The 12,819-nt window shown below is 37.1% G+C and overlaps 1 protein-coding gene across 1 annotated transcript in view; it reads right to left on the reverse strand.

Annotated features, from left to right (window-relative positions):
- Window positions 1–7,707, reverse strand: part of LOC117123630 (deleted in malignant brain tumors 1 protein-like) — a 33,814-nt gene extending 26,107 nt beyond the window's left edge. The window contains exon 1 of the mRNA XM_033269631.1: window positions 7,486–7,707. Coding sequence (XP_033125522.1) covers window positions 7,486–7,510 — 25 coding nt within the window. The 5' untranslated portion in view covers window positions 7,511–7,707. The remainder of the gene's footprint in view (window positions 1–7,485) is intronic.
- Window positions 7,708–12,819: the final 5,112 nt, after the last annotated feature.

Genomic DNA, 12,819 nt, shown 5'->3' on the forward strand with positions numbered 1-12,819 from the left:
CCAATCATAAATCCTATCCTTTCATCGACAGTAAATCGAAAGCGAAAGAACTGAATCAAAGAAGAATATTCATTACTCCATGCATATATAAAGCAGTATTTGTAACAATGAGACAATAAGATACCGTGCCTTTAGGCACATAATACTATCGAAAGCGAAAGAAATGAATCAAACCCCCAATTGAGTCAGTGCAGCACATACAACTTGCAATGAAGGTGAACTTTATTGCCAGCATGTAGGCCCCTAAGTATTATAGCCGTTGTAAATTACACAAAAGCTTTCATACATCATGGAATAAAGAATATTCTTTACTCCATGCATATATAAAGCAATATTTGTAACAATGAGACAATAAGATACCGTGCCTTTAGGCACATAATACTGCCTATTCAAAATTAGTAACAAATATAGCAATGGTGAATAAAAGAATATACGAAATATTCGTTTCCTGATAAATCCAACTAGGACACATTTTCAAACAACTGATGCATGGTTTAATTTTTCACTGGGGGCACTTTTGTCTTTTTCATACAGTTGATAAAGAAATTTTTCTTTGATAGGTTATGCCTGATATGATCTTTACATCATTGTTAATTTAGCACTGTTTCTGTCATTATTTGATCAGTTATACCACAATGCTACGCAGCAACATTGATTCTATATGTTACTTCATTATGATACAGGTATGACGTCTAGAGTATTCTCTGGCAACAGTATATCATTTGTTTGAAGAAGTGTCCTGGTTGGGTTGTATCTGCGATATACCAGGGTCCCCTAGTGGTAAATATGTATGGCATTCACCTCGACAGCAAGAAATCACATTTTAATTCCCGCCGCCAGGGGCACATTTTCAAACAGTTGATATGAAACTTTTTTGTTTGTTTGATAGGCTATTACCGATACGATACACGCATCACTTTTCATTTATTCAAGCTCTGTTTTCACCATTATTTAATTATATAAACAGAGTGCTACACACAAAAATTAATATATATATATTTATTTGAAAATGATATTTAGAAATATATTCAATATTATTGTCTTCATACCATTACTTGAATGTGATATTTAATTTGTCTACATAATTTCATTTACGCTAATGTTATCTAGGCCTATATACTTTTCTTAATTTTTCTTGATGTTTCCTTTATTTCTTTTCACTTTCTCCATTACATTCATTTTCTATTCTTTTTTATTTCTTTTCCCTTTCCAGTTTTTGCTTTCTGTTCTTTCTTTTCCTTCCTTTAATTTTCTTCCCGTTTCCTTCACTTTCAATTTTTACATATGTTTATATATTATTTGAAAATGATAATTAGCCATCTCATAGACATGAGGTCTATTCGATATTAGTGTTTTCACACCATTAATTTGAATATTTGATTTATGTTTATATAATTTCATTCATGCTAAAAGTAGCTTTAATATAAATAATGTTTAATATCTGCATCTATCTCTTTCGCTCTGCACTTGATCTCATAACATACAAAGCAGTTATTTACTTTTTTTTTTCATTACTTTCGATTGATTACCAATTTGTTATTCCTTAACAGTTTTCTATTATTTTTTTGAATTTCCATTTCTTTCATATACCTTTCATAATTGGCAATCATCCTGAAATCCAACATGGCAGTTGTCGGACTTCTTTCTAAATGGTGTTACTTCACTGCCATAGGCAGGTCTCACTATGATTAAGAGATGTTTGATGATTGAATGATATCCCTAATTATACATATACACAATCTTGATTCACAGTGCTGGTAGTTACATATGTATATATGAAAAAAAAAAATTGGCCGCCATCTTGATATCTTATATGTCAGCCATCTTGAAATTCAATATGGCATGATTTCGGATATCTGCATGATACTCCCGGATATCGAAATTACGAGTAGAGATCTTTGACAGTGCTAGGTGTTGTAGATATGACGATATTTACAACATTATCAATAATTAATTTGGCGGCCATCTTGAAATAGTATGGCAGCAATCTTTAAATTCAATGGTGGCATTCTGACATAATTTCTGATGGCTGCATGATAGTCCTTGATATCGAAAACATGGTAACCGTCTTTGATTGACAGTGCTGTAGATAAGATATTGATAGCAATAATAAGGCGGCCATCTTGAAATGCAATATGGCGGGCTATCTGACATAATTTCTGATGATTGCATGACACTCCCTGATATTGAAAACATGGGTAATGATCTTCAGTCGGAGTGATATATGCTGTAAATTTGAATACATAGGCTAAAATTAATTATTTTGGCGGCCATATTAAATTTCAAGATGGCGGCCATTTTTAAATTTAATATGGTGGCTGCATGGTAGTCCCTGATATCGAAAACATGGGCAATGGTCTTTGATTGACAGTACTAGGTACTGTAGATATGAATATGGACAAAAATATCATTAATCTGTCGGCCACCTTGAAATCTAATATGGCGGCGCCATCCGACATAATTCCTGATGATTGCATGACACTCCCTGATATTGAAAACATGGGTAATGATCTTCATTTGGCAATGACATGTGCTGTAGATATGAATATATTGGCTAAAATCAAATATTTTGGCGGCCATATTGGATTTCAAGATGGTGGCCATTAGCAGGCGTTATTTTTTGGGGTCTATTTTTTTTTAATGATCTTTAGGTGTCATAGTATCACTGTGGGAAGTTTTATGCTTTCTTCCAGAAGTGCACGATTTTACCTGAAATTCAACCTTAGCCGCTCTACTATTACAGCAATTTTGTATACCCCTCTTTACGGAAAGTTGAATTTGCACTCCTTACGTGACGCAACGTAACAAAATGGTTACGGTTCCCACTTGCCCCTTCGTAAACGCAATGATTTTCATTGGAAGATATCAAAAACCGTTATGAAATTATCATTTGTCGTAGGGCAATGTATTGTAGGGTAAGGGCTGGGTCAGGGCCGGCGGAACGTTTTTCAAAGTGGGGGGGGGGATTGCCCACTTATATGATGAATGGGAATATGAATCATGCAGATCTGGAATCACATCTAGGGGGTCCGGGGTCCTCCCCCGGAAAAAAAGTTGATTTCTAGATGGCGGGATATGACTTTTCTCGACTTTTGAGCTAGGTGTCTAATGACTTTGTTCTTCTAAATTCAAGGTTTTCCCCCTCTTGAAAACGGACAGGTAAACTTTCTCATTCTTATTACAGTAAATAGGCCTGATATGTGTGTGTAAACATACATAAAAAAAATGAGTAGTTGCTTAGGCCTACGTATTCTTTTTTCAATGAATCGATAAGCTCCAAAGAAAAGGGGGTCCGGGGTTTCTCCCCCAGGAAAATTTTGATTCCTAGATGGCGGGAAATGAGCGTTTTCGACTTCTGAGTGTCTTAATTACTTTCAAGTTCTTCAAAATTCAAGGTTTTCCCCTCTTGAAAACGGTCAGGTAATTTTTCCCATTGCTTTTACAGTAAATAGGCCTTATATGTGTATGCATTCATTAAAAAAAAATAAAAAATGAGTAGTTGCATACGATTTTTTTCCCATGAATCGATAAATCCCAAAAAGAAAGGGGGTCTGGGGGTTCTCCCCCGTAAAAATTTTGGTTCCTAGAAGGCGGAAATTTGTTTTCTCGACTTTTGAGGTGTCTTTTAATTACTTTAAAGTTCTTCAAATTCAAGGTTTCCCCTCTTGAAAATTATTATAATTAATCAATGAACCCAAAGAGAAAAGAGAGGTTCAGGTTCTCAATGTTGATTGAGAACCTTGATTCTCCCCCGGGAAAATTTTTGATTCATAGAAGGCTGAAAAACTAGTTTTCCGACTTCTGAGGTGTCTTTTAATTACTTTTAAGTTATTCAAAATTCAAGGTTTCCCCTCTCTTGAAAATGATTCAATGAATCAATGCACACCAAAGAAAAAGGGGATCCGGGTTCCCCCGGAAAAATATCGATTTCTAGATGGCAGGAAATGAGCTTTCCTGACTCCTGAAATGTCATTTATAAATGACTTTTTAATTTCTTCAAAATTCAAGGTTTTCCCCTCTTGAAAACGGTCAGGTTAATTTATCTCATTTTTTATTTTATGTGTGTATACACATAAACAAATGAGTAGTTGCATGCGTATTCTTTTCCCCATGAATCGATAAATCCCAACAAAAAAAGGTGGTCCGGGGGTTCTCCCCCTGAAAAGTTGTGATTCCTAGATGGCGGGAAATGAGCTTTTTCGACATTTGAATTGTGTTTTAATGACTTTTATGTTCTTCAAAATTCTAATATTCTTAAGTGTAAAAAAAAAATAAAAATCATCTCACGGGTCCTGAAAAGGTAGGTCTAGATTTTTTTTTTCTCCTCTTTTTTGGCCCAAGGGAGGGGTCAGGACCGATGACCCCCTCCCCCAGATCCGCCAATGTGAATTGCGAGAAAATGTAACTCGGTCGGGGACTGGATAAACATTCTTTTTCCCATCCTTCTCCATCCTCCCTCTTTCTTTTCTTGAATTTCTTTCCGATCATACAAAAATCTCCAGACATTATATATTTTTTGCCAAAAAGTGGGGGGGGGGCGAGCCCACCGGTCCCCGGCCCGGCCCCCGGCCCGGCCCCGCCCCCTCCGGTTCCGCCGGCCATGCGGGTTGTGTTCTGGGTATTACTTTTCGAAGGCCTGGCTGGGTTAGACCTGTACAAATAGTGCTTTAAATTTAATTGATTTTTTTCTTTTTAGCTTAACTGTAGTTATAGGCCTCCCCTCGGGAAAAAAAAATAATCATTATAAATCAACAATTATATATAGGTTAGGCCTAGGTTCAATTAATAAATATACAGTTTACACTTATTTAATTATTAATATAAACATATCTAAATGCTGCTCCAAGCCTCATTTTACTAGGTAATGTTTTAGTTTATTAATTTGGCATATCAAATTAAATATTTACAAATTGTATGACATTTTCATATTTGTAAATCTAGGATTTAAATTTTGTTTATGTTTACGGTGTATTAAAAAGTAGGTATAATATTTTTCCATAACATGATTAAATACTGTACATTAAAACAACCAAAATAAAAAGCTAAAATTAGTGCTAGACTCAGAAAAATATTTTAATCAAGGTAATACGTTATTAGTGGCGGCGGGGCGGGGAGGGGGTTCCAATGTCTCTGGCGTGTGGCCGATCCTCGATGAAAAGAAAGTGTTCTGGGGCGAAATGACAATTAAGGGGATTGAAATGCTTATTTCATCGATTTTAGAGTCTACTTATAGGCCTATACATGGTTTTTCTCCCTGACAACTTGTGTTTTTTCTCCCCAAAGGGGGGGGGGGTTTCTCCCCATAGGGGGGGGGGTAATCTCCTCAACGGGGCCCTCCTCCGGTAACCCTCTGGGCGTCACTCCTGTGTAATATCGCAAACAACGCAAAGAAGATCGGCAAACAATGCAAAAGTTGAGTAGCGTCGATGTTGCGTTGCGTTGCCAAGTTTGCGTCGTCGGTTCCCACTTGGAAGCACCATGGAGCTATAAAATGTTATAGCTCCATGGAAGCACCGATCTCTACTATATTAGCTGGATTGCTCATTGGCTGGTTTTAGTGAGGCAACCGACGCCATGTTGGAGGGGCCTAAGTGACGTATCATTTTAGACAAGTTTCTTTTGGCATTTGTTTAAATTATTGTTCAAAATAACGATTCTTGCAAAACATTTAAGGAAAGTGCAATCAAAGTTATTTGTGTTGTTAGGGATGGACGTCCCTATAACAAAGCGACTTCGCTCGCGCTTTTGAAAGCTGCATAAACAGTCTTGTCCGTAGTGGTTTGACGGTTTGAAAAAAAAAATTCCTATGTTAAATATAAATTTATTATTGAAAAATATTGCAAGAATCGTTATTTTCAACTGTAATTTCAACAAATACCAAAATAAACTTTTCTAAACTGGTACGTCACGTAGGCCCTTCAACATGGCGTCGGAGGCCTCACTTTTTTCTGTACCAGGATTGGCCGATGAGCAATCCAGCTTTTATAGTTACGAGCGATCAGTGCTGGAAGCCGCAAAACCCTCGCGTTGCGTCACTTTGCGTCGATACGTTGCGTATGCGTCGTTGCGTTGCGTCCTAGTTGGAACCAAGCTTAGCATAAGGCCCGTGATCGCCGGTACCAAGAGCATATAGAGAAGCGTTGTGAAGCGTTGTTCACGGCATTGAACTACAAAGAAAGTTGATTCCGCCATCATCGATGGAACGGGCCCTGTCATGCTTGGCTTGCTAGTTTTGATTTACATTTCGCATGTCTAATTGTCGTTGTAAAATGTAAATCAAACGAGTCATATGCATGGGTTGGGGTTTGATTTACATTTGGAACAGAATTTGGAGAGGGTGTTTGATCAAGTCAGAACTACGTTTTAAAATTGGAATGACATTTTAACAGGCGCGGATCCAGCGGGGGAGGGGTCATGAGGGCCCCTTCCCCTCGGTCGGTCAAGCCGAAAAATGAAAAAGAGGGAGAACAATTTGAGTAAAGTGAGGAAAGGGGAAAATGTAATGCACCCATCATGAGTTCAGTGGCAATCCAGCAGTCGAAGAAAGGAGAGCTCGATTGTTTACCACTGATTTAGACCAACCATGGTGGGGAGGAGGTGGACGTGGCGGCGTGGATTTCTTACTGTGCCCCACACCCCCACCCCGTCAGATAATCTTTGGATCGCCCATGTTTAAAGAAATTAGAACACATTTTGGAAAATTTGAACTATGTTTTGAAAAATTAGAACTTCGTTTTGCGAAACTAGATTTATATTTTAAGAAATTAGACCTATGTTTTGATAAATTAAACATTGAATTTTAACATAGACTTTAGCTGCGTATGGCACCCATTATTTGTAATCATACGAGAAAATGGAAGAAAAAATAAGAATTGACAAAAAAAAAAGAAAGAATGAAGAGAGCAGAAAGGTAGAGAGGAAGCGAAAAGGAAGCTATGCAGTAAAAATTAAATGATAAAATGAAAAAAATGAAGAGAAGAAAAAGAATTTTAAAGAAACAAAAACTAAAAAAAAAAACAACAAAGAGCTGAGAGAATTGGTAAAAGAAATGTAAAAAAACTCAACCTATATGAAAGGAAAAAAACAAGAAAGGAATGTTAAGTTTATCTTTAAGAAAAGGACGATCACGCTTTTCTCTTTTAACCATGGTTCAATTAGTAGGAATATTTATAAGAAAATAATGATGATGGAATTTGTCAAATGATGTAGGCATACACAATATATAATCGGGACAAGTAATAACATGCTAACTAGATTGTCTACTCAATGGCTGTCGATAACTGATCTATTAAGTGAAAAAAAAACAATCAATGATCAACTTCATCATAAGCCAAGGTAATTCTTCATCAGGTAGCCATTATTGTTTACTTTTTTCTATACAAATCTACTTTGGTTGGTACTTGTCTGTTCCACACTTAAGCTATCCACTAATAAATCACCGTCGTGATTAAACAAATTAATAAGTTCAAATCATTGTATACTTACGATGTTTCAACGATGTTAGAAGCATTATGTAGGATCGTCTTTGAGATGGTTTTTGGTTTACTTACTGTTTGTGAATTATTTGAAACACGAGCTTTCGCTAGCACAAGATAGATTCTTCAGGCGAATGATCACTAATCATGGCTACTATTTTTATTCCAATCATAGGGTAAATAATTGGTCATGACGTCACCTCGATGTTTTCAGGTTGACTTGCGCCCCCAGTCAATTCAGACTTGTGTCGTGTTTGTAGTGCTATAGTCCCTCTCCTGCAATCTGATCATGGATTGTAGCTCACAAGATAAACATTAGGTCATCACCACCATCATCAACATCATTATTATTATCATCCTCATCGTTATCATCGTCATCATATTCATCACTTTCTTCACATACACACTAGTACAGATGACAATTAAATCATTATTAATACGCATTAACATAGCCTATCATTATCATTATCACGCATTATCATCAAGCACCGAATAATTTTTAAGACATTACCTTGCAAGCTTTCAACCACTGTGGTGGTCTTGTTCACGCTAACGTCATCCGATCTTGTTATTACGTCAGAGGGGTTCCCGTCAGTGGATTTCTTTAGTAGGGGAGACCGGGGTCAGTTGTTACAGGGGTAGATTGTTACAGTGGTCTTTTCCCCAAATAGGAAAAGTAGAGGGAGGTATTAACCGGTGTCATATTATAGCCCGCTGTAACACTGCCGGCCCTAGCGTGACGATCCGAATGCCTGAAAGGAAATGTAAGTAAAATGTTTGTTTATATACCCCAAAAGTAAATGTTTCATGACAAACCGTTTCTGTAATACCTTTCCCTCATGAAGATGAATAAAGAAAGTTTATATATTTATGTGAAGCATGGCCATTACCTAACACTTTCATAGGCCATTACCACACATTTCTGCTTATATGCAGAACTATCTGTGTTTCAATATAAAAATAGCACGTGGGGTAAGTTGTTATGGGTACGTTGTTACTGTAACAAGATTGGTCATATAGCGAGTGTACCGAAGGAGGGGCACTTTACACGTGCGATCATTGTAAAGAAGAAGAAATGGACATTTCTGATTGACTGTTTTGTTGAGTAGTTAAAAAGCATTATAGTGCGGTCTTACAGTTAACCATAAGGCTAGAATAATAATGTTGTTGTCTCTTTTATACACTTTAAAGCATGTTTGTTTGCATATTTTAAACATTCTATCTAGTTTGTACAATGTAACAACTTGCCCCACATGGTGTAACAATATACCCCGGACCAGGGGTAATTTGTTACAGTTGATCTACTTCATTACTTAATTATTGATTAATTAACGGATTGATATATGACAGTTGTAATTGCTTCGTTTTATAACCAATCATAGCCGTCGGAAGCATTTTGCAAGTGGTCCGGCCATTATAGTCAGAGCGGGGGTGGGGGAACTAATCAAATTTTGTTGTAAAAGTTAGCAGGGTGCTGAGCATCCACTATCAGCCTCATCATGGTTGTTGAACAACTTTTTTGCAACTATGAATGCCCGGAAATAAATGCTGATAATTTGTAGAGCCGCTAGCCCCTCTCCTCAAAGCCTAATAAAATTAGCACGGAGAGTCTATGTTGGAAATATGGTAGGCCTACATCTGGATGCCTGGAAATACAAGCTGGAAAACCTGTATAGCCACCACCCCTCCCCATCTCGTCTATTGGCAGACAAAGATTTAAAGTTAGTGGGGACTAGCGATATACCCACCTCTACCCTATATTTTTTGGGCCAAGGTGAGCAAATTTTGAAACTTATGGCACCTACATAGTTATTGTTATGAAAATATGTAGTACAATATATACTGTACATCGTACATTTACTAAATTTATCTATATTGAAATATTTGCTCCCAGCGTGCACTATATTCCATATTCTAAGTTTTGTGGCTTGAATATATTCCCATTGCAGGCTTGAGGGTGTGTGAATAATGTTCATGATGTACTCTCCCATATATAATACTAATAGGAAGATTTTTTTAAAGGGCATCATATTCTTACTGGTATGACTCAAAGACAAAATAGAGATAATAATAAAGGCCTATGCCCTGTACCCATGATGCTAAAGAGTGGGCACAGAAAAAAGCATCCAGGTTAAAAATGCTATATCTGGACACAGAATGTGGTAGCATTGACCAAATTACAATTCGTAAGATTATTTTAAATCATGGAAATAGATAAATTTAGGTCTACTGCGAAAATGATATATTGTTTAAAATGTAATTGAGTTGCTTATTCCTCCATTAATAAATAAAGTGCAGGAAACACGAATATGTACAAGGAATAACAATGATAACTGAAGGAATAACAATGATAACTGTAATTATATCTACACAACGTGCAGTATTGAGAAATAGGAATAGGCCTATGCAATTAATTAAATAGGCCTAGAACATGTTCTATGTATACACATGATGCAGTATGCTATGAATTATCTATGGAAATACAATAGGCCTCCAATACCTACACAAATAACGTTGTGTTTCGACAAACTTACTGCTCGTACAATTTAATTTACACTTACCAAATTCATTCTGAAGCATAATCAATTATTTATCACGCTCCAGGTCAGTTATACTATTACTTGAATTATTAAAATGCTGTAATTAAATCCTGTGTTTTCTTCTGGTAGACCGTACAGCGATTACACTCAGACAGACCATGTAGATACCTCCATGTACATATCTAACAGGTGACATAGACAGAGCACTAACATTCAAGGGCTATCCAGTTTTTTTTGTAAAAGAGTGCATGGGAAGGGGCACAATGTTGTTAAATGTGGCTAGTTTTACAGGGGTTCAGTGGTCATACCGTGGAAACTTTGTTTACCTGGATGCCCAGAAAAAATATGAAATAATTATGATGATGATGATGATGATGATGATGAAGATGAAACTTTGTTTAAAGTGAGTCCAATTTGGAATCACTGGAAAATAAAGGCCCCGGTAATGGTGCATGGAAAAAGCTCCAAGAAAAATCAGTAGTTTCGATTTGGTATAGACTAATTTGGGTTGCTACATTTAGTCTTAGGCCTATAAAATAGTAATACTTCCAGAGAGCAAAGCCATATCTTCTCATTGAGCACGGGGACTAAAAAGCTGGGCAAAAATTTGATGGTTTTGGTTGTAGCGTATAGGCATTTTTGGTATTGATTTAATTTTAGTTATCGTTGCTTTGCATTGCATTGGAATTGTTGATTTTGTCGGGTCGCCAACTCGTTACAAATCTCGACATCCCCACCACCACTCGTCTGACACCATGGCGAGGTCATCGGACTAAATTAATATTCAAATCCAATCAAAGACGTTATTATGATTGCTGTTCCTAATACTATTGTAGTCTAAAATTATAATTTTGGGATGCCCGAAAATAGCAACTGGCAATTATAGAGCCAAACACCACTCTCCAGCAAGGGGCAGAAACAGCATGCATGATGTGAACTAATTATGAAATTATGGCATCTGTGATACCCAAAAATAGCATCTGGCAACCAAGAATAGCAAGTAATCAGGGCTGGCTTTATCCGCGGTTCCCGACGGCCCTGTAACCAATATACTGTTCTTGCATTAGAATAGAAAAGGTGTGTTTGTCTCATTCAATTACGTAATTAAGGAACAATATGTAAATTTTCTAACAACTGACCACGGCCTCCCCTACCCCACGCTTCCTTCTGCTCTTTGGTGATGTTATTCCATACGGCGGGTAGAATAAATCTGCCTGCATCCCTGTCCAACGACCGGTTTGTTAATTTTATAAAGATTGCTTCTCTAACATAATACGTAGCATATTGAATTGTTTGTATTCATAACTCATGTTTTATTTAATTACATCTGTTTTTGCATTTTAGTATCCGGCAACCCCCAGGGCAGTCAGCTATGTGTTGCTTGCTGTGGTCGAAAATGTGTTAGCTTGGGGAAAGTAGGCATATTGCTAGTTCATCTCGGGCGAAGCGAGCCTCACTTGCCTGGTGGTGGGGCAGCCGCCTAAGAGCCACAGGGGGTTCGCCCCCTGGAAGCTACGGAGATTTGACGAATTTTGGTAAATTTTTATTAGTTATTTGATATGCATCAAACTTATTTATTGTGTTTTTGTAGTAATTCCCAAAATTTACAGCATTCATTTTGAAAAGAAGCCCCTATTTTACAATGCAAAAGTAGGCTCGAAAAAAGCCCATCTCGAAAAGAAGGCTATCAAAATTTCGCTAAAAAGAGAAGAATCCCAGAGCTTCTATTCAAGGTTTTTTTTTATACCGTTGTTTGTTAGTCTTTGAGACCAGTAGATTTCGAATCCCAGATGTCGGTTTTGCAGTGTGCACTGTCCATGTACTTTTTGAAATACACTTACTGTATCAAATTGGGGATGAGTAACTAAATTATTAGAACCAAAGTTAACAGGTCATAGCAAAACATTTACTGATTTTTAAAAAAAATTTTTATGGAGAATTTGCAATAGTATAGTCTGAGGACCGTCGAAACATTGTATTTTTAACGTTCTATATTTAAACAAACAAATACAATGCGTTTGTTTTTGTATTGCCTATGTACACTTCAATTTTATTGACAATCTTTAATTTTAGTAAATAAGACTGATTTTAAAATGTTTAGAGCTATAAATATTTAAAAAAAACATTCAACTATTTGGCCAATTTGTCGAACCGGCCCTGATAAGACCTCCACTAACTTTAAATCGTGCATTTTCCCCATGCATGGGGTTTGAATAGAGAGAGCTGCTTTACGGGTTGCCAGCTGCTGCTGGGCATTTAGAAATGCCATATTTTCAAAATGCTATCAAGCCCACCATGGTCGTGCTGAGGTAGTACCTACGTTCATATTTAATATCCTTAGTAACTTTAAAGGTTGTGTCTACTCAGGGTAGACTCTGCACTTGCCAGCTGATACTTTGTGCATAAAGGCAGTGGCGTAACTACCGGCGGCTCAGTGGACCGGGACCCTTAACAGTGGTGGACTGTAGGGTAAATTGCAGGGTATGCTAGGCATTGGCATATCTAGGATGTGCGAGCCCCTAAAAGAAATAGACTACTCGTCCATTCCCCTGTCACCACCCCCTTCCCCCACAAATCATGCTCAAGGTAGTTAAAAATCACCTTAATCAAATCAACTTATTTTGAGTTATCCCCCTCACCTAATCACCGATTCCCTTGTATTTATTTTTTCTTACATTGGTTGTACCATGAAGTAATTAGTTATACGGATTGTATTTTGCTATGGTGTGTGATTACAGACAGGGCCACACTTTATCGAGGAGATTAATACAAAACATAGCTGAAGTTATGCATGACGTCAACAT

The sequence above is a fragment of the Anneissia japonica genome, unplaced genomic scaffold, assembly GCF_011630105.1.
Source record: "Anneissia japonica isolate Jap-2015-1 unplaced genomic scaffold, ASM1163010v1 scaffold287714_len2871179_cov188, whole genome shotgun sequence".
NCBI lineage: Eukaryota > Metazoa > Echinodermata > Crinoidea > Comatulida > Comatulidae > Anneissia > Anneissia japonica.